Source organism: Oryzias latipes, chromosome 6 (assembly GCF_002234675.1).
Source record: "Oryzias latipes chromosome 6, ASM223467v1".
Taxonomy (NCBI): domain Eukaryota; kingdom Metazoa; phylum Chordata; class Actinopteri; order Beloniformes; family Adrianichthyidae; genus Oryzias; species Oryzias latipes.
Window position 1 is genome coordinate 5,404,998 of NC_019864.2, and position 27,790 is coordinate 5,432,787.

A 27,790-nucleotide genomic window follows, 5' to 3' on the forward strand; every position below is an offset into this window, starting at 1 on the left:
AAAAAGTTGATTGTTTTCTCGGACAAAAGAAGACAAAAACCAAAAATCCCCTGATTTTTTACCTATCAAATGCTGTGCTTGTGTGTACTAATAAGATTTTTAATGTAGTGGGTCTGTGTACTTTTTTTTTTTTTTTACTGATTGGACCATGAGTCTGGAATAAATTATATCTATCTAGCTCTCTAGCTCTCTAGCTAGCTCTCTAGCTCTATCTCTCTATCACCTTACAACAAAAACTACTACATTTATTATTTTGTATGAGCACCGTAAGTCATATTGACATCTGTCTTTGTCCATTCTTCAAGAAGAACCTCTTGAGCCAGAGAGCCTCCCTGCTCTCTGGCTCTGGGGGCCTCACGGCGGTCCTGCTGGCCCTGGCCTGGGTGGCGGATTTGGTCGCCCGGGGGGCGGTTGTTCCCTGCCTGCTCCCGTGTGGCGTTGGGGGGCTTCCAGCTGCCACTGCTGCTGCGGCGGGGGTCTTGGGGTGGGGATGGCTGGGCACTTTCCCTCCTTCTTTTCACATTCCACCATCCATTTTAGAAGAGCATAAACACTCACCTGAGCACAGGTGTTAGCTCACCTATTGCACTAATAGTTTGCGTGATTGAATGAATGAAATATTTCACACTAGTTGGTTTTAAGGCATAACTATGCGTGTGTGAACACTATCTTTGTGTACATGTCGACATGTGGACATTTTTGCAGCTAGCAGGTGTGTTGATAACATTTGAGTGTGTGTGGACAGGCCCCGCCCTTTTTGTACTACATTTGAACCTTACCGTAATAATAAACAACCAGTAAACTTGTTGCTTTATGCTGCTTCATGGTCTTATCCCCCCTCCCCTCTAGGGATGGGTATCGTTAAGGTTTTAACGATAATACTACACTTATCGATACTGCTTATCGATCCGGTACTCTTATCGGTACTCTTATCGATACTTTTTGAGGACGAAAAAAAATTAATAAATAACAAATTAAGAACATAAAGTGTTTTATTTCCTCACTATGCAACAACATTGTTTTTTTTTTAACAAAACATTTTACTTTATACATGAGAATGTTCCAGACAGGATATTTATTTAATTATTTAATCTAATTGTTTTTATTATTTATGAGTGTGATGTTTCATTTGATCTTTTGTCCATTTTCCACAACCTTGAATAGACTTTTCTGTCTGTCAAAAACCAGAGTTAAGTTAAGTTAAGTTAAATGATGGAAACAAATTCACATTGATGCAGACTCCTTTCTATTTTGCCAACTCCATTTATTTTTCTTTAAATCCAGTAAACCCAATAAATGATATTAATTTTACGGATGGCAACTATCATTAGTTATTAATTATTATTAAGTATTAGGAAGCAGCTGATAGTTTGTCGCGGGTCTGGAATCATAAGCGGTGAGTCTAAGCCCCGCCTCTCTACCTGTTTGTTGTATGCTCCGCGTGCAACGCCCCTCCCCTACCCCCCTCCCGCTGCCCCAGCCTGTTCTGCACAAACAGCGCAACATACGGTCATCGTAGTAACAAGGTGACAGGATGGTCGGCAAACTTAATAATTTTTACGCAGAAACGTTAGTCCTTAGTCTAGGGCGCTCACGTGTCCCCTACAAGATCGCCACTGACTGTGTGCGCTGCCTTGTCTTGTGTGTATGCGCGCGCGGCGCGTGCACGCTTTATGTTCTTAATAACAAATTAAGAACTTTATGTTCTTAATTTGTTATTTATTTATTTTTTTTCGTCCTCAAAAAGTATCGATAAGAGTACCGATAAGAGTACCGGATCGATAAGCAGTATCGATAAGAGTAGTAGTATCGTTAAAACCTTAACGATACCCATCCCTAGTCGTTATTCAGGAATTCTTTTAGCATCGTCCTGCGGGATGAGGAGGATCTTTCTCTGTGAGGCTGATGGCTGATATTAGGGACATTTGCAGCCTCGCTTGAATATCAACCGGTTACAGATGCACTGACAAAAACCTTTGGGTGCACTCCAAAACCAAAATGGCTGCACCCAATGACTGTAGATTATTACTTGGAAAGCAATTCGATTCATGAATCAAGACCAACGATTCAAAGATCAAACTACAATTCTCACTGTTTAACCTAAATATATCTGAATGGTTGCTGTGTGCATGTTTTTTACTCCATGAACAAAAATTACAATATTTTTAAACACCATAGTTTATACATTTTATTTAGAAAAAAAGATCAGAATGAACAAAACAAGACAATTAAAAACACAAAGATTATCACAAAAATAAATATTTGTCCCTCCCTGCGATGTCAATCAAACGTTTTTCTCTCACCTTCTTAACTTCACAGGAAACAGGGATTTCTATACAGGTTTTCTAAGTAAAACTTGTTCATCTATTGATTTTTTTGACTTGTCCTCTATGCAGGATGAAGAATTGCTCTGTTGTGTTTTTTTTTTAGGTGGGTCTTGATGAAGAATTAAACATGTGTCGACCCATCCAGAAGAAAAACTGCTCATCTTTGCGGACAGAACTGAAACCGTATGAAGGCTCTTACAAACACATCACTGCTTGCCCATAACTAAAGTCATGTTCCAGAGTTTTCCTTGCTTATTATTGTTCTAGATGGTTGTCATTCTAGACTTTCCACATTGAGTCTCTAAAGCAGACTAAATATGAGCATCTGATTCAGTTTTTAGCTTTGCATTCTTGCTTTTTAGGCCTATGATGAAGGCTCCTGGTTTGTGTTTATCGCCTCTGAATCTGTTTTGTGACCGCAGCAGTCTGCAGGATGGAGCTGAAACTGTTTGCAGCACTGAAGGTGAAAATCCAGCAGAAGAGGAGGAAGAGGGTAAACCAGTAGAGTCTGGACGGCCAGAAGCAAGAAGGACCTTTTGCGGTCGAAAAGACTTGGCGAGCACCCGGTGAGCTGCAGCTATGACAGGAACTCTTTATCATTATTTCTGCTGCAGAAATGATATCAGGAGCTTTCAGAAATGAAAATCCTCTTCTGCTGGAGATTTCTTTTATATTGGTATTCAGATTTTCCAAAGAGGAATTTCATTTGTAACATGCATCTTCAATCTGATACAGCTTTTTGGAGTGGCTCAACCCCGGACCCTTTAATCCAGATCGAGAAGATTCAGACGAAGTGGTGAGTCTGCTTTCAAAACCTATTAGATGAAAAACAACAAATGAAGCCAATCAAAAAACTAAGATCTGAATAGTATGATACGAGAAGGGTTAACATTAAAAAGACGTTAAAGACCTACCCCAATGAACATTTTTAACATGTTCTTGTGGCATTTTTCTGATGATGGAGGACATAGATAAATAAAATTCAGATTAATGCGTTTCTGAGTATTCAAATCTTGGGAATCAGTAGCAGATGAAACTAATCAGACTGTTTGAAGCATTGAGGTGGCCAGTCTGTCTCAGGGCCATTATCACACACACATGCACTCTCACACTAACACCTAGAGATGATGGGAGGAAGCCGGAAAAAACCCACACACGCACGGGGAGAACATGCAAACCCCACACAGAAAGGCCCCCCATCGGTGACTTGAACCAGGGGCCTTCTTGCTGTGGGGCAAGAGCACTAACCACTGCCCCACCATGCAGCCCATGCGCATACCTGAATGTTTTTTATTTATGGTGATGCTGTTTTTAGCCAAAATCAAAAACCCGTGTCGTTTTTCTAGGACAGACTTTCTTCAGAGCAGCAGGTGTTTAGAAATTCACTGTTGAAGTAAGCCTCAGCTTATTTTCCATGATCCCTTTGTTTACACTCTCGTTGTGCCCAGCTCAAATAAAAGTCATGACAAACAAAAGGGAGACTGGGTAAGGCTGAGCAAAAGTTTAATTTCAACCAGACTAAATTTAGTAAAGAAAAGGGTAGATTAGGCTGCAGCATCATCTGCCAGGTGGGAGAGAGTGACGTCACTAATCCTAGCAGCTTTTATTAATTTGACAAAGGACATTTTCCATTTATCAGCCATGTTGGCAAGTCATCAAAACAGATCCCTTGCTGGCCTTCCCTCTGTGTGTGTTTGGTTGTTTTGACCCTTGTGTCTGGACTTTTCTAGGCCCCCCGCTGTGATCCGTGCCTGAGTGGGGTTCTGGTGCACTCATTCCTCCCCGTAGAAGGGTGCAGTAGTCTGGAAGATGCCCCCATCAATGATTCTCTCCGTCGGGTAAACCTACGTGTGACTGGAGTTGTTTGCAGATTGTTGTTTTGTGACAAACACTCATGTGTAAGTCAAGCATTAATGTGGCTGTTGTTGGGTGGTGTGGCTGATCAACCCTGCGGTTTATTTTTTTTTATTTAAACAGAATCAATCATGAAAAGTAGAACATCAAGATAAAATAAAATAAAGTGCTTCCTTCCTTCATCACCAGCGGGCAAAAAGTCCAGAACAGCTTTTTCCCATTGCATCAGAACAGAGTTCAATCCAGACAGAGATTAGTCTGTTGTGTTGTGTTTGTACCTAGCCTTGTCCACTTTAGTGCCAAGAACACACTGAAAGGTTGAGAGTTCCACACTATATCCCAACAGTATTGTCACTTCCTTTGTTTTTTCAGTCCAGTATTTTTGTATCCCACTACATTTCCACAGCATCTGTGCATATGTACCTATTTCACTGTTACACTTGCAGCAGTAGGGAGAGTCTAAGCCCAGCTTGCTCCTCAGCAGTTGTGTAAAATGGAGTCTGAGTAATAATTTAAATTGTGTTTCTCTGTGTGAGTTTGAAGTTAGGAGTTTTAGCGTGTTCTCTATCAGATTGGTCGACTCATTGTCACTTATTTCTTCTCTGCAGTCAGTCTGCCACTGTCTTTTGAGGTAATCTGTAGCATAGGTAATGTTTGAAGAAAGCTTTTTACAAATGTGGTAGATAAATCTTTTTAGGTTGGGGTTGTGTAAGAATGCGTTCTAAGGGGTGTGTGTTGTTCTGTGTTTGTAATGTCTGATCTGCAAGTACTGAATAAAGTTGGACGGGGCAGAGAATATCTCTTTTTTTAAGGCTTCGAAGGATTCCAGTTTATTCCCACTATAGAGTTTGGGAAGCTGGTCCAAGCCCTTTTCATGCCAGAGTTTGAAGGCAATTTCGTGACATGATGGGATAAAATTTGGGTTCCTATATGTGGGGCTAATATAGAAAAGTGTTTTTTTAGTTTAAAGAAAAGGAACATTTGCACCATGTATTCAAAGTGTTAGAGACAAAGTTATTTTGTACTTCTAATTTAACCTTATTGTAACATATAAAAGGACAATATTTTAAAATTAGAATTCCACACTTGCTAGTTTCCATATCGATCCATGTATTTGAGACAGTAGGATTCACCCACTCATGTATATATTGCATTTGTGCAGCCCAGTAGTAGAAGCGGAACCTCTCTTTAATTTGCTCAGTTTCATTCTTACTTTCTTCCCCTGCCAAAGAGAGTGCGTAAATATATTATCTAAATCCAAGAGCCAGCTATTTGGAATTGTGTTTGGAAGCATCTGTAATGGATACATAAGTCTAGGGAGTATATTCATTTTGAGCACACAGCAAACTCTATCAAGTGGTTGGGTAAGTGTGGGATGGTGCTGCCTGTTCTGACTAGATACAATAAGACATCATTGGCATATAATGAGATTTTATGTTCTGTATCATCGATGAGGAGCCCCTTTGTAGTCGAGGAAGTTCTTATGTGCTCTGCAAAGGGTTCTATAGCCAGCACAAACAAGAGGGCTCAGGGGACATCCCTGCCATGTTCCAGGTTCTAAAGAGAAAACGTTAGAACAAAGAGAATTGGTAATAACAGCTGCTTTAGGTGAAGAATACAATAGCTTCACCCAGTCTTCAAAGTTGGTGCCCAATTTAAACACATCCATGGTCTGAAAGAGATATGACCATTCAACTCTGTCGAATGCTTTCAAAGTGTCCAAAGACATAAGTAAGCCCTTCATTTTTTTTATCTTAAGCTTGCTGTGTAGAACATTGACATCTACATTAGCTGTGTTTACATGGACAAAAGTACCGTAAATTCCGGACTACAAAGCGCACCCGATTACAAGCCGCACCCACCCATTTTCACGTGTTTAATTACTTTTATACATACACAAGCCGCGTCAGAGTACAAGCCGCGCATTTGTTAGGCGACATTGTCATCCTGACAGATCACGTCCTGAATCCCAGAGTGAGTGCAATTAATTAGCACACTGTGGGTGGAGTCAGCTTTGCCTCAAGCTCATGTATTTGAATATGTCAACATCTGTCAAACAGCACGCACCTCTATTCTGTTCACAAGTTCCTCAGTTATGGTGTTTTTATTTCTTTTTTTTTTTTTTTTACTTATTGACAATCTAGGTATCATTCATAAAATTACAAACTATAACCATATAATCAACATTACATCCCTCAGCTATGATGAGGAAATTTACATCCGCGATTCCCCATTTCCCATGAGTCATAGGGGCTAAAGGCGGGGCCAACGCCCGGCTCGCCATACTGTTGTGCGTGTTTAAGAATGAGCAAGTATCAGCAGTGCATGGAGGGGTGAACGGGAAAAGCTCTCCTTCCGCTTGTGTCACGGCAGCGTTATGGGAGTAACAGGGCTGGTTAAAAAAACACACCAGTAAAATAAAGCAGCGGCGACTGAAAAGCGCGCGCCTCAGTGCGGCGCGTGCGTCAGAAGTCAGAAGCCTCTGCGCTCCGTGGATGCCTCTGCGCTCCGCGCTCGCCCCGCGCGCTCTTTGTCTCCCCTTCCTATCTACTCCGACACCTCTGGCCAGTGCGGCTTCAAGGAGGAGCACTTCGTCCCCATTGCGCCGGTGGAAGGAGCAAATCGTGTCTGTGCAAAGCAATCGGACTTAATACTGTACGTTTTGTGGATGAGGGGCAGATGCGTTGTTACGTGTGGGAGCCTTCAGACTGCCATCGGCCCCGCAGCTCTATAAGAGCAGCAGGAGAAGATGTCTCCAGCTCACACGGAGGCTGTGAGCTTTTCAAAGCAAAATTCCGCTCAGTCCTTAAAAACCGTAAAAACCATCACGTCGATTTGTGTTTCCAGTCGTGTCCCGACAAAATAAAGGCTGATGTTATTCCCACATATTTACGTGCAGCCAGCCGAGTCACTATTACTCAGAGGTAAATTCACTCCATGCGCTGTTCTCTCCGTCACGCAGCTGACCGGCTTTTCCAAACCCGTTGGTGATGGTGGATTTTTTAACGCTGCTTTTAACGATTGCTTTTAACTTGAAAGCTGCATCATACTGTAATGGCGATCACGTGCACGTTGGGTCTAATGGCACCAAAGGATTCTGGGATGCGGCTGGGCATGCGTGTTTCGTTTTGTTGAACCATGACTGAAGTGTCTAAGACCTGAAGTCAAGTCCATGCTGTTTGGCTGCTAAGAGGTGTGTTGAAAAATAAATGCCTTGTGTTTGGTGTTAGAGAATTCAAACCATTCACTGAGTCCGAAAGTACGTACATGGCGGTCGTCAATTAAATCCATAAATTAGCCGCGTCACTGAATAAGCCGCAAGGCTGTAAGCGCAGGAAAAAAGTAGCGGCTTATAGTCCGGAAATTACGGTAATCGGAAAGAACGCCTGATCGGAAGAAAAATGCGTCACGTAAACACGCTGTTCGGAATAGTCTGCCCCGATCAGACTCGTTCGGATAAAAATTTCCTTCCGATCAAAATTTCTTTCCGATCAAGATAGGTGGGTTACGCTGATTGTTGATCTGATCGTTGTTCATGTAAACGGTTCATTCCGATCGTGTGTCACCACATGCTCTGGTTTATAGTCATGCATAGACGGTGTTTCGCTCCAGAGAAAGCTTTGGAGCTCAAATAGGACCGACCGGCTGCTCTGCGGACGCCCGGTGCGAAGCGCTGCTCTGCCCTCGCCCCGCTGGCTCTTCGCCTCTCCCCTCTCTTACACCCCTTATAAGGGGGGTGCGGGGGAGGAGCCCTTCGTGCCCCGTGACGTCTGGACCCTGGGTGGTCCGGGCTCGGGTGTTGGTGGACCGAGCGAACTGTGTCTTTGAGCAGAGCAGCCGGATTTATCAATGTGTGTTTGGGGGGAGTGGAGGCTGCCGGACTGTGTGTCCGGGCAGAGCTCGGACTTCCAGCTCACACAGCAGCTTTGGGGCGGTGTGTGAGCTGTTCAAAGCAGAAATGCCGCTCAGTCCTTAGAAACCGTTCAAATAATCACGTGGATTTGTGTTTCCAGTCATGTCCAGACTAAATAAAGGCTGATGTTATTCCAACATATTTACATGCAGCCAGGATGAAGATTTCGGCATTTCCCGCATGGATTTTATGTTCATCAAAGGCTAATGTTGTTAGCGCGTGTTAGCCTCTCCTAACACTGGCTTCTTCCAGCTCCGTTCTTCCACAAAAAAAGCACTGACCACACGGATTAAAAAATAAATGAGCGACCAGGCGCTTCATAATATTCATAACATTAATAAAAGCACGTTTAGATGATCATCTCGTATATTAACGAGCTGCTGCATAAATGTATATATGGCAACCCAGTTTGTTTACAACGGGACTCATTTCCTCTTCCGGTATTTTCAACACTACTGCGCATGCCCAAATAATTTATTCCGACCGAAAGCGTGACCATGTGAACGTTTGTTCTAATCGGAAAGTTTTTCTGATCCCATGTGCACGGGTGAATTTTAATCCGACCATTGATCCGATCGAGATATTTTGCGCATGTAACCGCGGCTGGGCCCTCAGGGTCTTTTCCTTTCTTTAGGATCAGACAGATATTCGCCTGTGTCATTGTTTCTGGCAAGCGATGGGCTGTGTTGAATTATACATTCTGAGCAGATAGGGAACGATCCTATCCTTAAAAGCTTTGAACTATTCCACAGGGAATCCATCTGGACCAGGAGATTTTCCACTGTGAATCAGTGAGATTGCCTTCAGAATTTATTTTTTTCAATAGGTCTAGCTAGGATCTCCTGTTGCTCTTCTGATAATGTTGGCAGTTTAATTTATGAAAATTATGTATCCAGGGGGGGTATTCCAGAAGGCAGGTTTAAACTACCCTGATTTTAACCCTGAATCTGGCTGAAGTCCGCCTGAACTTGCTTACTCTGGGTATGTGTTAGCGTAATAACGCCCGACTTGGTAACCCTGGGTTAATGCACTTGCACAGCAAGTACATAAAGACATTCTCAATGGATCACAGATTTCCAGAGTCACCATGGAAACGCAAGGAGAGAAAAAAGAGAGCGCTATACTTTTGAGACGGAGTCTGAGATTTTAATGACGGTGTATGAAGATTATACGTCCATCAAAAAAGTAACACGGCTGCATCATCAAAAGAAAGAGTTTCTGCTTTGAGAAAAAGAACAGAAAAAGTAAACGCAAGAGTTTCTGATCTTATTTCTATTTTCCTTGTGACACGTATATATAAATTATCCAACTTAAATGAATTACTTCTATTGATAACAGGTAATTGAGTTAAATGTATTCAACCTAATTTCTTACGTCTATAAAACTTAATTTGTGTTTATACAACTAAAATTTACATATTTATCTAAATGTCATTTTATTCCAATTTAATTAAATGTTTTTCCATCTTCATTTATTTTACTTCTTGAACTCTCACGTCTAAGTTTAAGCCTGCAGATTTTCTCATTTTTATAACAATAAAATGAAAGAAACAATATGGATTTGCAGCATTAAACAGATTACAATTTCTCCAACTTTAGCATTACGCCGCTACACACTAGTGGTGCTAAATCATCCTCATCTCCCTCTCACTCATGGTGCAGAAATAATTAAACATAACAGGACAAATAACTCGGCAAAACACAGTAAAACAGCTAAAAAACTAAACACATTTGGTCAAAAACCCAAATCCGTCCAGACAGGCAAAGGGAATGGTATCCCACAATTCCTTGCTGTGCCGATCTAACAGCAGCACCAAAGTTACACCTACTTAATTGAATTAATTTGAACAAAAGTAAAATAAATAACTACGATTATAAATAATTACAACTATAACTGAATAATTACGTGTTATTTTCAAGCTGACTTATATAAAAAAAACGATTTAGCTTAACTGAAGCAAATAATTAAGTTAGATCAAAGTAAAAAAGTTTATTTTTCCAACATCCATATGTGGTCTTATCACCCTCTCATGGTGGAAAAAGTATTATCTGAGCTTCTTCATCCACTAAATCATCCTTCAAATGGACACGCCATGCTGCTTCACCTCTCTGAAAACAAACTAACCTTTAACTAAACCTGCTCCAGACCAGGTTATGTTCAGAGAATGAGTTGCTATGGCAACTTGACATACCCTGAAACATACCTCCATTCTAGGAACTGAAAGCTGAGGTTATTCACTTCCTTAACCTCAAACTTACCGTGGTAACTAACCTGCTTTCTGGAATACCCCCCAGGTGATCCCTTAGTGCTTCAATCTGATCTGTAAAGAGACTCGTAAAAGTAGACAAATACAGAGCTAGTACTGTTCCTGTCATAGTGTCTTGCTCCTTTAGAGTCTTTGATTGTTCCTATGGTGTTTTGAGTGTCTTTCTGATTAAGTATACGTGCTAAATGTTTACTGGGTTTGTTGCCGTACCCATTTAAACGCTGTTTTTGAGAAAGAGAATTAAGAAGGGAAAAGAACAGTCAGATGTGAAATACCGTGGCTGTTTATACTGCGGTCCATTATGTGCTGTCTTTCTGCACTGCCATGGTGAACTTCTGTGCCTCAGCTGGGGACTTGAAGACATGGACCTTCTCTTTATGGTTAACTCGCAACACCGCTGGGAAAAGCATCCTGTAGGGAATCCCCAGTGAACGCGGGGTTTTCTTCACCTCTGTGAAATCACGCCTTTTCTTCTCCAGCGCCGGTGAAAAATCCTCAAAGAGGTGGATTTGGCTCCCAGAGAGCGAGATCCCCCCTGGATTCCAGGCGCTCTGCATGATGAGCTGTTCATCCTCATAGTGATGGAGGTGGATATAAACCGCTCTCGGTCTAGCGGCGGCGGGTCGGAGTTGGCCCGGCCTTCGGTGACATCTGTCCCCTTTAATCCGATCTTTTTTCACCTTCATATTCAAAACTTTAGGTATCCATGTTTCGAAAAACTCTTTAGGGTTATCCCCCTCGGTGCGCTCCGGCAGATTAATGATCTTTATGTTGTTGCGCCGGGACCTGTTTTCCTGATCCTCCTGCCAGGTGAGGGCTTCGTTCATTCGGGTTTCTGTGCCCTCGAGTCTCGCCAACAGTTGAGTGGCGGAGTCCTCTGTGTCGGAGATTCTTTGCTCCACATTTTCCATTCCTCTCTCCAAGACCTTCACGTTTTCACACACAGCACTAACCGATTTGATAATCTGGTCTGGCTTAGTATCCATGCTTGCGCTGAGTTTAGCATACAGCCCGTCACTTATCTTCATCACAATGCCCTCAGTGTTGCTCTCTGCCATTTTGTCCAGGCCCTGGTCCTCTGCCTCCGCCTCCGTTTTTCGAGGTTTCTGGCGTAAGACTGGTTTATTTTCTGGCGTCTTGGCCAAAATGTCCCGCAGAGACATCACAGTCCTGGAAAGACCTTTTCTGCCACAACTCACTATCTCGAGTCCAAAAAATGTTCTTTAGTTCAGGGAGCTCCGTTCACTTCACATCACGTGACCTCCCCAACCCTCAGTTTTTGAACTTTTATCTGTCTTATGTAATGTTAATGTTTGTTACAAATGGGAGCCAGTAAAGTTCCTGTGGGTAGAGGTAATGTGGTGGTTGAAGGGTTTTGGTGATGAGTGACTGAGTTCACAACAGTTTAACAAGTTTTTAGAATTTTCTGAGGGAGACCGAGGAGAGGTGTCAAACTCAGATCTGTTTGGCCGATAAGGAGCTTCAATGGCAGGTTGGTTGGAAAACATGTTGGACTCAGAGCCTCGAGGGCTGGAGTTTGAAACCCCTAAAAAATGCTTTCCTCCACTTCAGAATCCACTGGAATTAAGTTAATTTGGTTGTCTGAAGAATGTAAACAGTGGAAATACAACTTTAGTGTTAAAAAGTTAATAAAAGAGAAAAGGAAAGAAAAATAATGAAATAAGATATTTTGTTATACAAGTAAATTCTTTGTGCGTCTATTTTTGTTTATATTAAACAGAATAATGTATTGTACAAATAACTTAATAGACATAATACGCTACATTTTGAAACTCATCTGTAGTTCATTCAAGTTTAACACACTGAGCTTTACACAACTAAAGCTAATAGGACAGTGACGATTGCTGTCAGAAGTAGTTCTGGTATGAAAAAATATTTTTACTTTGTTTTTGCAAAAAATAAAAGGACAGTGAAAAAGGTAATAACGCTGTTACCATCATCTGCCCAAAAGTTCATCTTGATGCAGTTTGACAGTAGGATGCTTTTTTTTTAAATGACCAAACTTGGGAGTTGAGCTCTGAGGCCTAATCGCGTCTCATTACTCGTCACTCTGAACGCTTTCTCGTCACTGGATCCCACATGGATCCTGTTTTTGAAAGCCTGGCATCAACAGCAGCCGTGTTCTTTGGTGTGTCAGCTTCATTGTTGATACCTTTGAAGAAAAACTATGGTTCATCGTCCGACTGGGTCTCATAGCGTCTGCTTGTGTTCAGGTGCTGCTAAAGAAACGCTACTGCAGCCTGTCGGCAGCTGACTGCTACAGCTGGCCTGCTGTGGCCCAGGGGAATAGCACTGTGATCATCTCCCATAGCTCTGACCAGCCACTCAGTTTCCTCGCCCCCCTCCTAAGCCACGTCCTGCAGAACTCTTTGTACACCGCCCGCATGTCAAGCTCAGGGGTGAGTCATAAGAATGAAAAGATGTCCAAAAGTATATTTTTGTTCCAGTAGTACACCCTTCACTGATGCGAGCCATCAGTCCTGATCTAATCCTGCTAATGGGTCTCCGTCCAGCCCATGGGACTGCTGCTCTGTCCCGGCTGGGAGAGGGTCCAGATGGTGTTCAGTATGCTGGAAGAGACAAGGGTTTCTGAAAGCCTTCGTCCGGCTACCGCCCTGCTGGGGGTGGGCAAAGATGAAGCCAAAAATTTTAAACTTCCCAAAAACTGTAAGCAGCCAAGGATCTATAGTGCTCAGTAGACCCGTTCTCATCCTCTTGCTTAACTTTTTGTCCATCATGTTGTTGTCCACCAGGCCGTATGTTGGTGACCACGCCGTTCACAGCAGTACGTCTGCTGTCCTGCCACTGCCGCCTCTTCCAGCGGCTATACCACTTGGTGCTTGACGAGGCCGATCAGCTCTTCGCTCGTGCTCCTGATCAGGTACGGGCTGTTTACGATAACACTATATGACTGAATTCAAACCCACAAACATCCCTATTACTGGGCAGACGCTTCACCACAGAGACGCTGAGAAACAACTTTCAATACATCCATATTTCCAGTAGAAGTCCTGGTTTTTGTCCGTCAAATAAAGCTTTCTGTTTTCTTTTACAATCAAAGGCTGTTTTATTTTTTCCTTTCTGCGTTTATCTCAAAGAAACTTTCCATAAACCTTTGTTTTTTTGTACACTTTTTAAAAATCCTTTTTGCTTTTTGGGATTTCAGCTCAGCAGTAACATATTACTGAACAGGCTCTTTAGAAGATAGTGGATGTAGGTAAGACCTGACCAAGACAACCATCTAGACTCGCGTTTTCCAACATTCCTGCACCATGGTATACTTTTTGCTTGACAAAAATCACCAGCAACTGAAAGTGAACAAAAAGAGAACCTCTGCAGTCTGTACCAGTCCCTCCAGGATCTGGGGTGCATTTCTGCTTGAAGCTTGAAGTTGTTTTTCCTAAAAGTTGACATAGTTTTCAATGATAATTTTAAAGCCGTTATTTCCTCCAGTTTATTAAAACAAAATTGTATGCAACTTCACACAAAAAACAAGTAAAAACCATAATTAATTTTTTTTAACTCTGATTTATTTATTAAAGTGTTTGTCATGTTTGTGCAGAAGCAACTGTATAATTTTTATATATATACTGTATACAATTTTTATGGAAAAAGGACCATTATATTTAATTTTCTAAGTTAAAGTGTGTCTATGAAGACTCTCATTCATCCAGGTTGGTTCCATTGTAGTAGGTTTAGGGGATGTCATCTGGACTTGGTTTTAAAGTTGGAAGACGTTTTGAAACCTAAACAAACCAAACCAGTTCCACCTGAGTCGTTAACCGCTGAAAGAGAGGACCAATGTGGAGAGCGAGTCACTCACTCCCCAACCCCCAGCTGAGGACAAAGGACTATTAACGACCCGAAACCACATAGGCTAAGTGGACAACACCTCCAGTTTCAGGTCTGACTCCTCCCCCATGAGCGCATATATACCAGCTCTTAGACCAGCTATTTCAGAATTGACAAAGCCTCTTGGATAAGAGGTGAAACGTCTTCCAACTTTAAAACCAAGTCCAGATGACATCCCCTAAACCTACTACAATAAGTTAAAGTGTAACTATTGAAAAACAGTTAACATGCTGAGGTTCCATATTTGTTTCTGTCCAAATCAATCAAATTAACTTTTAATGAGAATGTTTTATTTTTTGGGGTTAATACAATTTTGTTTTAGGTAAATGTGTCTGGCCACCTAACCTTATTTTTCTTCTTTCATTTTTTTGAGCTCAACTTAATTTTTTTTCAAATGTGCTTAAAGTCTCAATTTAATAATAATAATAATGGATTAGATTTATCTGCACTTTTTCTTGGTGCTCAAAGTTCTTCTGGTGTGTCCATCGTTCATCCATACTTGGTGATATAGCCAATGCTGCCCTGGGGCAGACTGACAGAGGCGTTGGATGCCCGTTTGCCCCTACTCTGAACATCAGCAGGACATTCATGCACATTCACACACCAGTGGAGACACACTGGAGACAGGAAGGGGGAAATGTGTTGCCCAATGACCGCTTGCTGGGGGGACCGGGGATCAAACAGATGACCCTTCGGTCATTGGGCGACCACCTGAGCCACTGCCGCCCGAATTTGTCCTTCAATCCAGTCATTATTAGAAACCAGCTATTAAGTTAGAAAGATGACTCTGCTCAAACTCTGGAATCTCTTGCTCTGTATATTTCCTTGGTGCTTCAAGACAAACCTAGAAGGAAAATTAAACTGTTTTCCTCTGTGTTCATCAAAAAATGTGACTGTTGTGCTTCATGACAGGTAACTGCGGCACGAGAGCCGTCACATTAACCCAATGATCCTCAATGGGAGATGTAGTGATGGTGGCACCGACACTGACAGACCAACATTCAGAGCTTCTTTATTTTATGCTCTTTACACGGTCGGACACCGGATCGGTTTGTGTTATTTTTGTGACAGCACGAGACAGTTTTTTGTTGTTTCAAACACAAAATGAAAAATAAAGACAAAAGCTACAGATAGACAAATAAAACAATGTGCTTGAAAAGGAGTGGGTCGAAGATAAATCTTGTATTTTATCCCACCTCCATTTTACGACACCTTATATTGTTCATATATGAGTTTACAGCTTTCCATTGGTAAAACATTCACCTATGCTAACAGGACATTTGCTCATTCATTCTTATTGATCATTTTCAGCCATGTAAAGTTCCATTTTGGAGTTTTTTTAAATCCATGTAAACATTTGCTTTGTTTTAAACCCCTTGCGTTGTGTTCCAGTGAATAAAAGACCACACTTGGATGTAGTCAATTTAATCCTGGTTAACAGAAAACCAAAATTAACAATGCTGTCCAGAATTTCTTCCGTATTTTTCCCCCTTAACAATTGAAAAATGCACAAAAAAAAAAAAAAGTTTACTTAAACATCAATGAAAAATGGCTTGAACCATCTCTGTCCTTGAACATTTGTTGTATGTGTACTGGAAGTTGTTTCTGGCTTTAAGCATCATGAGTGCTGTTTTAGGTTGAACTATTTCCCATTATTTCAACGAAGCCGACTTTAAAACAGTGCATTCATTTGGGCCCCATCATCCACACCATGATCTATTCCAACAGCTTAACTACGTCCTATTGGTTAGATCAGGGGTCGTAGCGTTTAGGACAGGAAGTGCCAGTTCAAACAACAACCGTCCATCATCAACTATATTGTAAACTCTAATACAAAGAAATTCTAAAACTTTTCCAATAGATGTGAAATGTTGTTGAATTCACAAAAAGCAGGTCAAACATCTTTTTAAACATATGTTGGCATCAACTCAAAAAAGTGCTTTCAGAACAACATTTCTCAAGTAAAAACGGCTAAAGTTGAAATAGTATTGCAGCTTTATGAGACAAGTACAAGACAAGTACTACGTTTGTGGTATCAGACCTACAGCATTGGGTTTGGTCAGAACAAAATACCATCAATATTTCTAAGAATTCCACAACCATTAACATGAAAAATATGCAAAAAAAATTGGATTATTCATTTTTTTGTTCAATTATGAGACAGAACCTGGGTAAGTTCATGCGAGTTCATTGTGTGATGGAGCTTTTATTGTAGGTAAATTTAAATCATTTTACATTTTTGTTCATTTTACCTTTTTTGTTTATCCCACATTGGGGAAATTGTTCGCCGCATTTTTGAAAGCTGAAGGCCTCTTGTGTTGGACATATTTTACTTTTACAACAGGGGTTATGAATCTTCTGACAAACCAGAGGTATGTCTGAATAAACCCCTTTTATAATCGAGGCCAAAATTTATTCATTTTAATTGTTTTTGAAATTCTTTTGTTTTGGACCAGACGGAAAAGGAAAGAAGGGGAGAAGAGAGAGGGATGTTAGAGAGGGGGGGGGGGATAGGAGGGTGATTATTGGGGGGGGGGGGGGGGGGGGGTAAAACCATGAAGCAGCTTAGAGCAACAAGCTGCTGGGTGTTTATCATTACGGTAAGGTACAGATGTAATACAAATCTCAAAGGGCGGGGCCTGTCCACACACACACTCAAATGTTACAAACACAGCTGTTAGCTGCAAAAATGTCCACAAGTCAACATGTACGCAATACAGATAGTGTTCACACATGCACACTTGTGCACCAACTAGTGTGAAATATTTCGTTCAATCACATTACACACATTTTTCATAATTGGACAGCATCATGATTTTTCTGTTCCACCCCAGTAAATGGAGTGGTGATCAGCTGTAGTTTGCATTTGAAAACATCTCCACATTTCATGTTGACAATTGGCAGAACAGAAAAAAAAACATGCCTGGTTATTATTCAATAAACTGCTGCTGATAACAAAACCAAAAAACATGGAAAAGTGGAAGTTTTTATAGCAATAGGTGGGCGGGGTCACAGTAACAGCGCTGCATGATTGGACCGTTTTAAACCTTTTGAATAAACCAAAAGATCATTGAGGAGGGATGATCACTCAAACCCAATTTTTGTTTTTAATCTGAAAGATGCAAACAGAAAACAGATTAAATTATTATTGTTCACCGCGGCGTGCAACTGTCTTTCCCTCCGCCTGCAACCCCTGCCATGGATGCAGACCCCTGGATTAAATTGACAAGGTCCAGCCTCCATGAATGATTGGCGGAAACAGTTTAAGGGGTCTGACTTTCTCCAAAACAAGAGCTGTTGGCCAAAAGTGCTGCAAAATGGGGGTACAGCCGTTTTTATTTTAAATGTCTTTTATAATCTTTTATATTCCTAACCAGTCAGTGTGACACCTGATCCAGTTTGCATGAATACAGAGTTAATATCCTGGTGATAGTAAATGTTTTTTAGACTAATTTGGTCAAATTGAACACCTGAGCATCTTGCAAAACACATTGGTTGAAAAACACTGATGTAGACATCAAGAGATGGTCAAGAGAGATTGGAGAAGAGAATCTAGAACCTTAACTAAAAGCATCCATCAGAATCAGATAATGCAAAAAAGAATCTATGGTTGGTATAACTGTAGCAAATTACTACTTTTAAGGAAAAGAAAGTTCTAGTCACTCATCATTTAATAAAAATCGATTGATAAGACAAATCAATATCTAATTAGTTAATCATCTTCATCCCTTGTCCCTCCCTTATAGTGTAGCATGAAGTCTAGTGTTAACGTGTATATAAGTGCGTTTCTAGACCTATGAGGTCAGATGTTTGAGGTGTACATCATCAGTTTTTCTGACACACAGCATTAGCAGCACAAACACCTGATGTCTGACAAATATGCTTTTCTGCCAGATGACAACCATCTTGCAGCACTTCCACAAAGTGACTACCGGTGAGGAGAAAGCCCTTTTTCCCCAGCAGCTGGTTTGCGTGGCTAAAAGGTGGAGCCCCCACATGGAGGCTATGGTGGCTGCTTACATGCCGTACCCCAGCATCGTCATAACCATCCCTGAAGAAGCTGGTCTCTATGGAAACGTTCAACAGGTCAGGCAGTTCTGTGGTCATTGTCATTATCAGCTGATAAAATGACTCTAAATCCAGACCCATTCACACTAGTGAGTGAAGGTTTGATGATGCAATTCAACTGAATTCATGTCAGTTTTTATTTCAGTTACACTCTTAGCGAAGGACAAAGGATTTTAAAATGTACATACAAGTTCACCAGCTCTCTGAGGGACCTGACCTGATTATTGCTTTTGTTCTTACTGCAGCTCATCCTCATGACTGTGGAGAGCATGAAGATCCAAGCGCTGTTGGGGGTTTTGGACTTCAGCCCCCTCAGCTGCCAGAAGACTTTGATCATAGCAAACTCTGCTCAGGATGTAGAATACATTTATGAGGTAATACAGCCTCCCTCATAGACATGATGGACAGCACAGGGAATCGACATGTTTGGGGTTCTCCAGGGCTGTGGGTTTTTCTGGCATTGCACTGCAGGAGGCGCTATGGCTTTAACAACTCTGGGGAAGAGGCTGTTCCTCAGTCTGCTTGTTTCAAACCTGATGCACCTGCACCTTCTTCCTGGTACAGGTGGTAGGGATCTTTAGCTATACGCTGAACCTTTTTCTGGATTCTTGTGGTATATATTGGGTCCAGATCCAGTAGTCAACATTCCACCATGCTGTCCTCACCACTTGGGCCAGGTCGCTCCTTTTCTGGGTTGTGGAGCTTTCATGCCACATTGTCCTACTGAGACACAAAATGCTCTCAATTGTGGCTGTAAAACTTTGCAAGAATCTGAGAAGACAGTCCTAAGTCATCTTCCTGAGGAGGAAGAGCTGCTGCTGAGCCTTTTTCACCAGGTGTTCACTGTCCAGGAAAGGTTAGAGAATGGACGGGCGGATGGTTGGCCAAGGTCACTGTTGTCCATTGTAATTCAGGAAGATAAAATCAACAAAAACAGCCAAGAGCTTCGAGCCACTGACTGTCCATGCCACCTTGGAAACTTATTGTTATCATAATTTAGGGTTATTGTTATTTACATGAGGGTTTTTTTTCCTATTTGGTCTGAATTTTTGCAAAAATAATGTAAAAGTTACCCTTTGATATGTTTAATGATGAATGAGAAGAAACACCATTTTCATTAGTTTGATATTTATCACCCCAAATATGAAGACATGAATAAATAATAAACTAATAACAAACTTTATTTGTATAGCACCTTTTAAGATAAAAGTCACAAAGTGCTTCACAGTAAAACACAGAATATAAAAAAGAATTAGGAAAAAGCAATCTTAAAAAGATGTTTTTAGCTGCCTTTTAAAAGAAAACACTGAGTCTGCAGATCTGAGGAAGGGAGTTCCAGAGGGATGGAGCCACTGCTGCAAAGACTCTGTCACCTTTAGTCTTTAACCATGTTCTCTGAACAACCAGCAGACCCTGGTCACATGACCTCAGGGACCTGCTGGGAGTGGACGGCTGCACAAAGTCTTTTATGTAGACTGGTGCCTGGTTATTAAGAGCTCTGGATGTTTAAACCAGACTGAATCCAGACACCTGCGTAAAATCTGGATTTTACAAACATCCTGCGGTTTAAAAGACACATATAGCTGAATATCATCAGCATAAAAATTATGAGAAATATCATTAAAAGAGCTTAAAATATGCTGCAAAGGCAGCAGATATAAAATGAACAATAACGTTCCCAAAACTGAGCCTTGTGGGACACCAGAAGTGAGGGATGCAGAAGAGGACTTAAACTTTGAAAATAAATCTGATCTACCAGTCAGTTATGAGGAGAATCAGTTTCAAGCGGAACCGGAGACCCTGACCCAGTTTTCTAGCTTGTCCAATAAGACGTAATGGTCAACAGTGTCAATGGCTGCAGTCAAGTCCAGTAACAGTAGCACAGAGCATTTTCCTGCATCACTCTGCATCAGGATGTCATTAGTGACTCTGAGAAGGGCTGTTTCAGTGGAGTGAGCTCTGCCAAAACCTGACTGAAACTGATAGAAAATGCCATGACTGTCCAGAGCAGTTGTAAGTTGGTTAGCAACAACTTTTTCTAAAATTTTGGACATGAATGGAAGATTAGAAATAAGTAACTGCTCAAGAGGGAGGAGTCAAGTCTAGGTTTTTTAAAGAGAGGAAGGACAACAGCAGTATAATATTGGAGTTAAAAAATCTTCCAAAAAGCAAATATTTTTTCTCCCCTGATCTGAAGATCCAGTAAGGATGTGAAGATCAGTGTCACTCTTTGCAAATTGTGTCATGTTTAAATGTTTGTGCGTATTTCTTTATACGAAGGTTTTGAAGCTTTCTGCTGCTTAAAGTACAACTGTAGTGGGCTGTATAAACAAGTGAAAAAATCTGATTACATTAAGCAAAAAATAAAAAAGATACAACTGAAAATGTATTTAGAAATAAAGACCACCAGTTTTTATACTGAAGTTTGAGAGAATTGGTCTTTTTATTCCTGTTGAATATAATCTATCATGGACTTTTTCAAGTAGTAGACTCAAATTTAATGAATGCTTCTGATTGTGTTCAGGCTGTGAGCAGCAAGTCTGCATTCTGTCTGAAGACCCACGAGGACCTAACTCACCAGTTCACCTCCGTGGCTCAGCAGTGGAGCAAAGTTACGGGACCTGGTTCTCCCCTCATTCTAGGTAAACTTCCTCTGGAAGACGCTGAGCCGAGTTTTCTTGTTCTGGATCTCAGTCTTTGTGCTCTGCCCTGCAGTGACCACTGATGAGTGCCTGAAGTGTCTTGGTATCACAGACGCAACATGTGTCATTCATTATGAATTTCCCACGGCACCCAAAGGGTTTGGGAGAAGACTCTTCTGCATGTTCAAAAATTTCAGGAACCTTTCTCAACAAGTAAGCCGTGGTCAACTGTCAAACTGCTCCGATTACAACCTGGAGGGTAAAACAACCATTCAAGATGGATGAACACTAAACTTAATGTCTCAGATCAGCAAAAAGAAAGTTCAGTGAGGATCTGTGGATCAGGTTTTTGTCCCCGATCCCATTCAAATTCATTTGTTTTCAGTGTCTGTTGATACCGAGTCTCCATTCCACATTAAAAAAAGGAAAAGAAACAGATCCAGGTTGTCCCCTATTTTTTCTTTTATTCCCCTAATTTAGCATTTAACACTCAGACGGTAAATCTCCTTTTGAAGTGGTTACATATTTATTGGTAAAATAGTCCAAATTGAAACATAAACTTGAATGAAAGACCCACTCAGATGAAAATGGTGTTTTTAACATGTTCTTGCATTTTTCTGATGATTGAGGACAAAATAAACTAGTTTTCTTTAATTATATTCCGTCACTTGTAATTCTTGTTAAAGAAAGTAGAAACAGGGTGAAAAGATAGATTAAAATCAAAAATCAAATTTGTAATTAAAAAATCTGAGATTGTATTTTTTGGCCATATGACCCAGCTTTATAAATAAGTCAACAAAAGGGCCACAGTGTCATAAAGTAGGACCAGCTTTTTAAACCTGTAATTCTTACTGTCCTTTTCTAGCTTAAAGAAAAAATGTATGTTTTTCTTGATGAAAACCAGCATTTGAGCCTGTTACTGTCCTCATCCACTGTTTGTTTTTTAGATGCCTCATGAGTTTTGTTGTTGCAGCTTTGTCCTTATCCACTCTCCAAATGCTCCACTTTCATGTAATGCAGTTTGCTCTAACAGTGTTGGTCTGGTGGACTGTAAATGTAACCTCCACAGACGCAGAGCTCCTCCTGTGCTGCGCGCTCAGTGCTGCTGATCTCAGAGAAGAACTCTCGCCACATCATCGGTGTTATGCGATACCTCAGACGGACCGATGCCCTGCTTCCCCCAGAGCTGCTGGCCTTTGAACGGGGAGTCCTGAAGGCCCGGGATGAGCAGAAAACCAGCCGTCCTCTCTGTAGCTACCTAAAGAGCTTTGGAGTGTGCAGGTCTGGAGACACTTCTCACCACAGACACAAAAGATGGGAATCTTAAGAAAGGAAAAAGAATCCTGTTTCTGTGTGATTTCTGTCTTGGGAGAAAATGAATCCTATCAAGACAGTATTTTAAAAGCAAAATAATCATGGGTCAAAAAATTTGTCTTGACTAGAATTTTTTTTCAATTTAAACATTCTTGGTAGGACTTTTTACAGATTGTTTTGCCTATTCCAAGAAAATTGTTCAAATTTGCTGATTTTTTTGCCTCATTTCTTGGGGGCATGTCTGCAGTGGAGAACAAAACGTTCAGTGTCATAATGCAGCTCAAACGTGTCAAAGCAAACTGTCTGGTTAATGGAGTCATTTTCTGCATGTGACGGGATTCCCTTTCTTTGCAGAGACAGCAGTGTGTGTCCTGATCGGCACACATTCTCACCCCAGCTGGATCGCTCTGCACTCCCTGCTGCTGGAATCATAGAAGTAAGCTGGGTTGATCGCTCCCTGCCTTCATCCCTACTTAGCAGTTGACACATCCTGGTTTAGGGCTGGTTCATCTGTGTACCCAATGGGGTGTTGAAGGGGGAAATGTAAAGACATTTCTGCTAATCTGCTGTTTCCTAGGTTCTTCCTCTCTTCATAAAGTCTGCATCAGTGTTCGGAGGCCGTTTAATCAGGAAGGAGGACAGAGAGTTTGATGAAATGGTTTCTGGCATGGCTTCTTATTATAGTGACAAGAAACCAGAAGCCAGAGAGCTGCAGGAAGGAGGTTTATATGCTGTTCAGGAGGATGACACCTTCCACAGGTTTGAATCCAACTCCTCCCTGTCAAGTCATTGAGAGAAAATCATCTTCCAAAAATGTGAACAGTGGCACTAAAGTGCAGGTGTTAATGGGTTAAGTTAATCCTGTTGAAATTGGATATGAAGTAAAGATCAACATGGTCTCTACTTCCTACAGCTGATGAGGCTGTGCACATGCTCATGTTAGCTGGTAACATACTTCAGACAAACATCCGTGTTTGGAATTTCTGTGAGGAACATGCTGCAGGATTTCTTCTGATAAAGATAGGAGTGCGTTGGAGAAAACGGTCACCTTAGAGAACAGAATGAAGACTAAAAAGATGGAGCTTTAACGTTAGTAGAGGCAAAGCAGAACACTTGAGAAAACCATCAGCAGGACAGAAGCAGTTCAAGTTTAATTTTATTTATTGACGCGGAGCTTCAACTTGTCCCCAGTTAACAAGGGGCCATACATTAAAATCTCAAAACATTAAATGCAATTTAGGAGTCATTTAAACAATTTCAAATAAAGTAAAACAATTTAAATGAGAAATAGAAAAATATAGATTAATACAATAGTAAAACAAGAACACGGATAAAAACAGGAGCAAGAAAAGCACCAGCAGAGCAGAGTCTCATGCTGCGTCAAAAGCTTGGCCTGAAAAATAGCTGTCAAGAGGTTTTTAAACATAGAAAGTTAGGACGCCTGCCGAATGATCAGTTGTAAAGCCTTCCACAGATTCGTTGCACATGCTTGTTTGCCCTGAGCTTCCTCCTGGACCTCAGCACCTCCAGGAGAAGCTGATCGGCAGACCTGAGGCACCAAGGATGGAGCTCAGAAAGATGAAATGATTGAAACAAGAAGAGAATGAGCTCTAAAATTCACAGGGCGTCAGTGAAGGGTAGCAGGGATGGGGGTGATGTGGTCCCTTTAACACACTCCATCCAGAACACGGATACCATCGTTTGGACCTGCTGGAGACGGGAAAGGGACGACTGGCTAACCCCAAATAAGGTGCTTATCTGGCACCCGGGAGTTCCCAGGCTGGGGACTGGCGTAGGAGGACTTGGACTTGGGCTCTTCTTCTTGCCCAAGGACCCACACTGGATTAGGCTCATCGTGCCCCCTGGGAATTGAACCCTGACTTCCCATGTACTCTGGCTGGCACGCAGGAAACCTGGTTCGATTCCCAGGGTACACAATGATCCTTATCCAGTGGTGGTCTGTGGGCAAGCTAGCTACCGAACTATGCAACCATAAGGGGACCTAGGTCTGGGTCACCCTGTGCCAGTCCCCAGCCCGGATAAAACACAGGGTCGTGTCAGGAAGGGCATCTGGCGCAAAACTGTCTGCCAAAGCACCCGTGGGAATCAGTGAAAGCTCATTTGCTGTGGCGACCCCTGGCATGATGTGCTGGAAGGTGAACAGCAACATTAAACCTTGGGAGAGCTGTAAACTACATCTGACAGTTTCCACGCTTTTTTAACAACACACCATGTTCTACGTCCTGATGGCCTCTTGTCAATCAAGCTCTTCTGTGCTAGTTCTTCTTTTGCAGTTTGCCATAATCTGCCATACATTTACATAAGTCTTCAACCTGGAGCAGATCCATCTTTTCATTTCATAAAACTGGACATATTTTTCTTTGAAAGTTTGAGTTTGGAGAGTTTAAACGGAAGAGAAAATTGTGAAAATGTTTGTTTGCCTGAGAAAAGTGTCTGAACCTCTTTCACCTGATGGGAATCATGTTCTGGTAGTCAATGAGTTTAAAGCCTCGCCCCCATGTGACGAAAAGTTGAAAAGTCTGAATTGAAACTGTGAAGTGAGGACTGACAGCGAAGAAGCGAAGAGACAAAACAGCAGCTGTTACAAATAAACATATTTTTATTTCGTTTCAGTTGTAGCTTTAGAGTATTATATTAATTCAAGTTTCAAAGTTATCATTTTTTTCAAAACTTAAATATTTCTTTCAAGTTTTAAATATATATATTTTTTTTAAATTACAGTTTCATTTTTCAAATGTTCAGTCATTTCTTCAAGTTTACAGTGTTTACTTTTGAGTTTAAAACTTTTTTTACTTTTCAATCTGATTTTCATTCACTTCTGCTGATCCTGATTTGACCCCATAAGTAACTCACTGTACAGCAGCAAAAACGTCTGTCCGTCATTCAGTCATGAACAGCACCTGTTGTGGCTCATGTTTGGATCTTTTTACGACAAGAATCTCTACAAAGCATTAGAACACAGAAAGATGATGGGTGTAAAGTGGACAGATGTTTGGCTGACTGGCCCATGAGCTGTGTTTTTTAATTTCATTTTATTTTTTTGGCAGGGTGAAGATCCTCTCTTTACCCAAAAATGGCAAGAGTCAGTTCTTCTGCGTCTATGTCCGGTTCATCGATGTAGGCAGAGAAAAGGAAGTCAAGTCCTACCAGATGTTAAAGCTGCCGGAGTCCTTTCATTCTCTGCCCGAACAGGCCGTGGAGATCATCGTGTGCGGCGTGAAGCCCGCGGATGCGGAGACAGACTGGCACCCAAAGGTCTCCCCCCATGATTTCATATGACAGCACCTGATTTGTTTAGCAGTTCCTCTGCTCGCTGAGGTGGGGGATATCATTTGGGATGTCAGCTGCAGGATGTTCAGCTGATGCTAAATATGTTCCTGTAAAATACAAGTTTGGACTTTTAGTTGTAGTGCTGACCGTCTGCTGGATTTTCAGTTCAGAAGTGGGATCGAGACCACTCTCCTTACCTCTGTTTTGATAGAATAACAAATGTAAATACAAATATAATTTTAAGTTACTTTACTCTGAAACCTACTAAATGTAATGGTAAGAATACCTATAAGTACGGAGGGAGGAGAAGAAAAGTTGATTTATCTTCTGCAGCCGTGATCTGAAAGAGATCGGTGATTGCAGGGCAGCCTGACTGGATAGAATGGGGATATGAGGATGACTGTGGTGGTGGGGACGATGAAGAGGTAAAGAGCAGAGCACCAAGTGGTGGAAGTTGGAAAGGGTGGGGGCTGTATGGCTTTTAGGGAAGAGTTGAAACAGACTTTAGGAGATGGGGAAGTTCTTCCAGATGATTGGACTCATACAGCGGTCACGTTCAGCATGTTCTGGTTCCATTTTTAAGAAGAATGGAGAGAAACTGCAGAGGAATAAAACTGATTAGTCACAATGAAGGTATGGGGAAGAGCAGAGGAAGCTGGACTGAAGTCAGAAATTAACATTTGTGAACAACAGTTTGGTTCCATGCAGAGACAGAGAACCACAGATGCTTTATTTGCTTTGAGGATGTTTCTGGAGAAGAACAGAAGGAGCTGGATCGTGTCTTTATAGATCCACAAAAAGTCTATGACCCGATCCAGAGACAGGAGCTGTGGTTGGAGGTTGGAGTTGTTCAGGACATGGAGGAGAGCTGGAAGACAGAGGGGAGATGTTCTGGAGGTGAAACTGAAGGTGGAGGTGGGACTACACCAGGGGTCGGCAACCTTTTTTACTCAAAGAGCCATTTGGGACCGCCCCTAATGAAAAGAAAGCACCCGGAGCCACAACCGTTTTGACATCATTATATATATTATGCATGTATATATTATTCAAAGGTGCTCATTACGTCGATATTCAAGGACATGAGTGTAGATCGCAGGCCAGAAAAGATAAAAAAAGTACTTCTTAAAAATCCACCAGCCAATCAAAATCCTCACTGAGAAGTACGGGACTTGATTGACATGTAGATTGGCCAATCGGACATCCTCTGAAACATACATCGCTGCAATTGCACATTATGTTCTTTAAAGGATGATACCGCGGCCGCGTGTGGGAGGAGCCACCAGCTGAAGTTCTGGTCTGATCGCTGCATGGAGCGACGTGTTTATCAATGCATGGTAGACACTGAGAATGTGGAGAGAGCAGGTTTATTATTTTGAAGAGTTCTACTTGGTAATCATGTTTCCATGTTTGGGTTTATAAAATCATCCCAGAGAAAGTCTCTGCTTCAACTCCCGCAGTGAAAGCTGCGTCTCAATCTGACGCCTGTGTTTGCATCTCTCTGACAGAGTTTGAAGCCAAAGCCCCTCCTCCGCCTAGTTACCTGCTTTTACTCTCTACCTGTTCACCTGTTCACATCCTCTGCAGCTGAGATTTGTTTCCCCCGCGCTCCTCAGTGTGTCCTACACAGAGAGCACAAAATACGGTAGTCGGGGCGCTCCAGGGATGAAAAAGCCGGACGCAGGTTATAGCGGGGATAGAGCGGGTTAAGCAAATGAATGGAAGAAGGCGCTCCGCTGAAGAAATATTCAATATTGTACACATTTTATTATTAGTCTGAACTATCTTTTATTTAGAAAAATCTTTTATTTTGCTAAATCAGTCCAGTGCGGAAATAAACATCAACAAAAGTTATGTTTTTGGCCGGGTCTGGCGGTTTTCAGATGACTTTTGGGCTGGAAAACTGTGACTATCTGGCAACACTGGAGCGAACTCTCTGTCATCAACGTGTTGCTCTCTGCCCCGCAGCACGTCAAGTTCCCGGCAGAAGATCACTCCGGACCGCGTGTCTCTTCCTGCTATCAGCTCTGCAGTTCTCGCCCGATAAATACGAGCTCATTTAGGAAGCTGGTTTTGATGTGGTACGCGCTTCGTACGGAGCCAGCAGATGAACAAACTAAAATAAAATTTAATTATTATAAAATACTCATTATTTTCCAAAGTCTCAGGGAGCCACAACAAAAGGAAGAAAGAGCCACATGTGGCTCCAGAGCCATGGGTTGCCGACCCCTGGACTACACCAACG

The 27,790-nt window shown here is 41.7% G+C and overlaps 1 protein-coding gene across 3 annotated transcripts in view; it reads left to right on the forward strand.

Annotated features, from left to right (window-relative positions):
* The window catches only part of tdrd12 (tudor domain containing 12), an 81,098-nt gene that overhangs the window by 40,182 nt on the left and 13,126 nt on the right, over positions 1-27,790 (forward strand). For 2 of the 3 annotated variants that reach the window (XM_004086241.4, XM_023955530.1), the window contains 15 exons: positions 2,431-2,510; positions 2,750-2,893; positions 3,063-3,123; positions 4,058-4,165; positions 12,595-12,780; positions 12,895-13,048; positions 13,135-13,262; positions 18,128-18,319; positions 18,547-18,675; positions 20,826-20,943; positions 21,017-21,156; positions 22,013-22,224; positions 22,612-22,693; positions 22,835-23,016; positions 25,326-25,533. In XM_004086241.4, coding sequence (XP_004086289.2) covers positions 2,431-2,510; positions 2,750-2,893; positions 3,063-3,123; positions 4,058-4,165; positions 12,595-12,780; positions 12,895-13,048; positions 13,135-13,262; positions 18,128-18,319; positions 18,547-18,675; positions 20,826-20,943; positions 21,017-21,156; positions 22,013-22,224; positions 22,612-22,693; positions 22,835-23,016; positions 25,326-25,533 — 2,124 coding nt within the window. The remainder of the gene's footprint in view (positions 1-2,430; positions 2,511-2,749; positions 2,894-3,062; positions 3,124-4,057; positions 4,166-12,594; positions 12,781-12,894; positions 13,049-13,134; positions 13,263-18,127; positions 18,320-18,546; positions 18,676-20,825; positions 20,944-21,016; positions 21,157-22,012; positions 22,225-22,611; positions 22,694-22,834; positions 23,017-25,325; positions 25,534-27,790) is intronic. The other variant, XM_023955529.1, reaches the window with a different exon arrangement.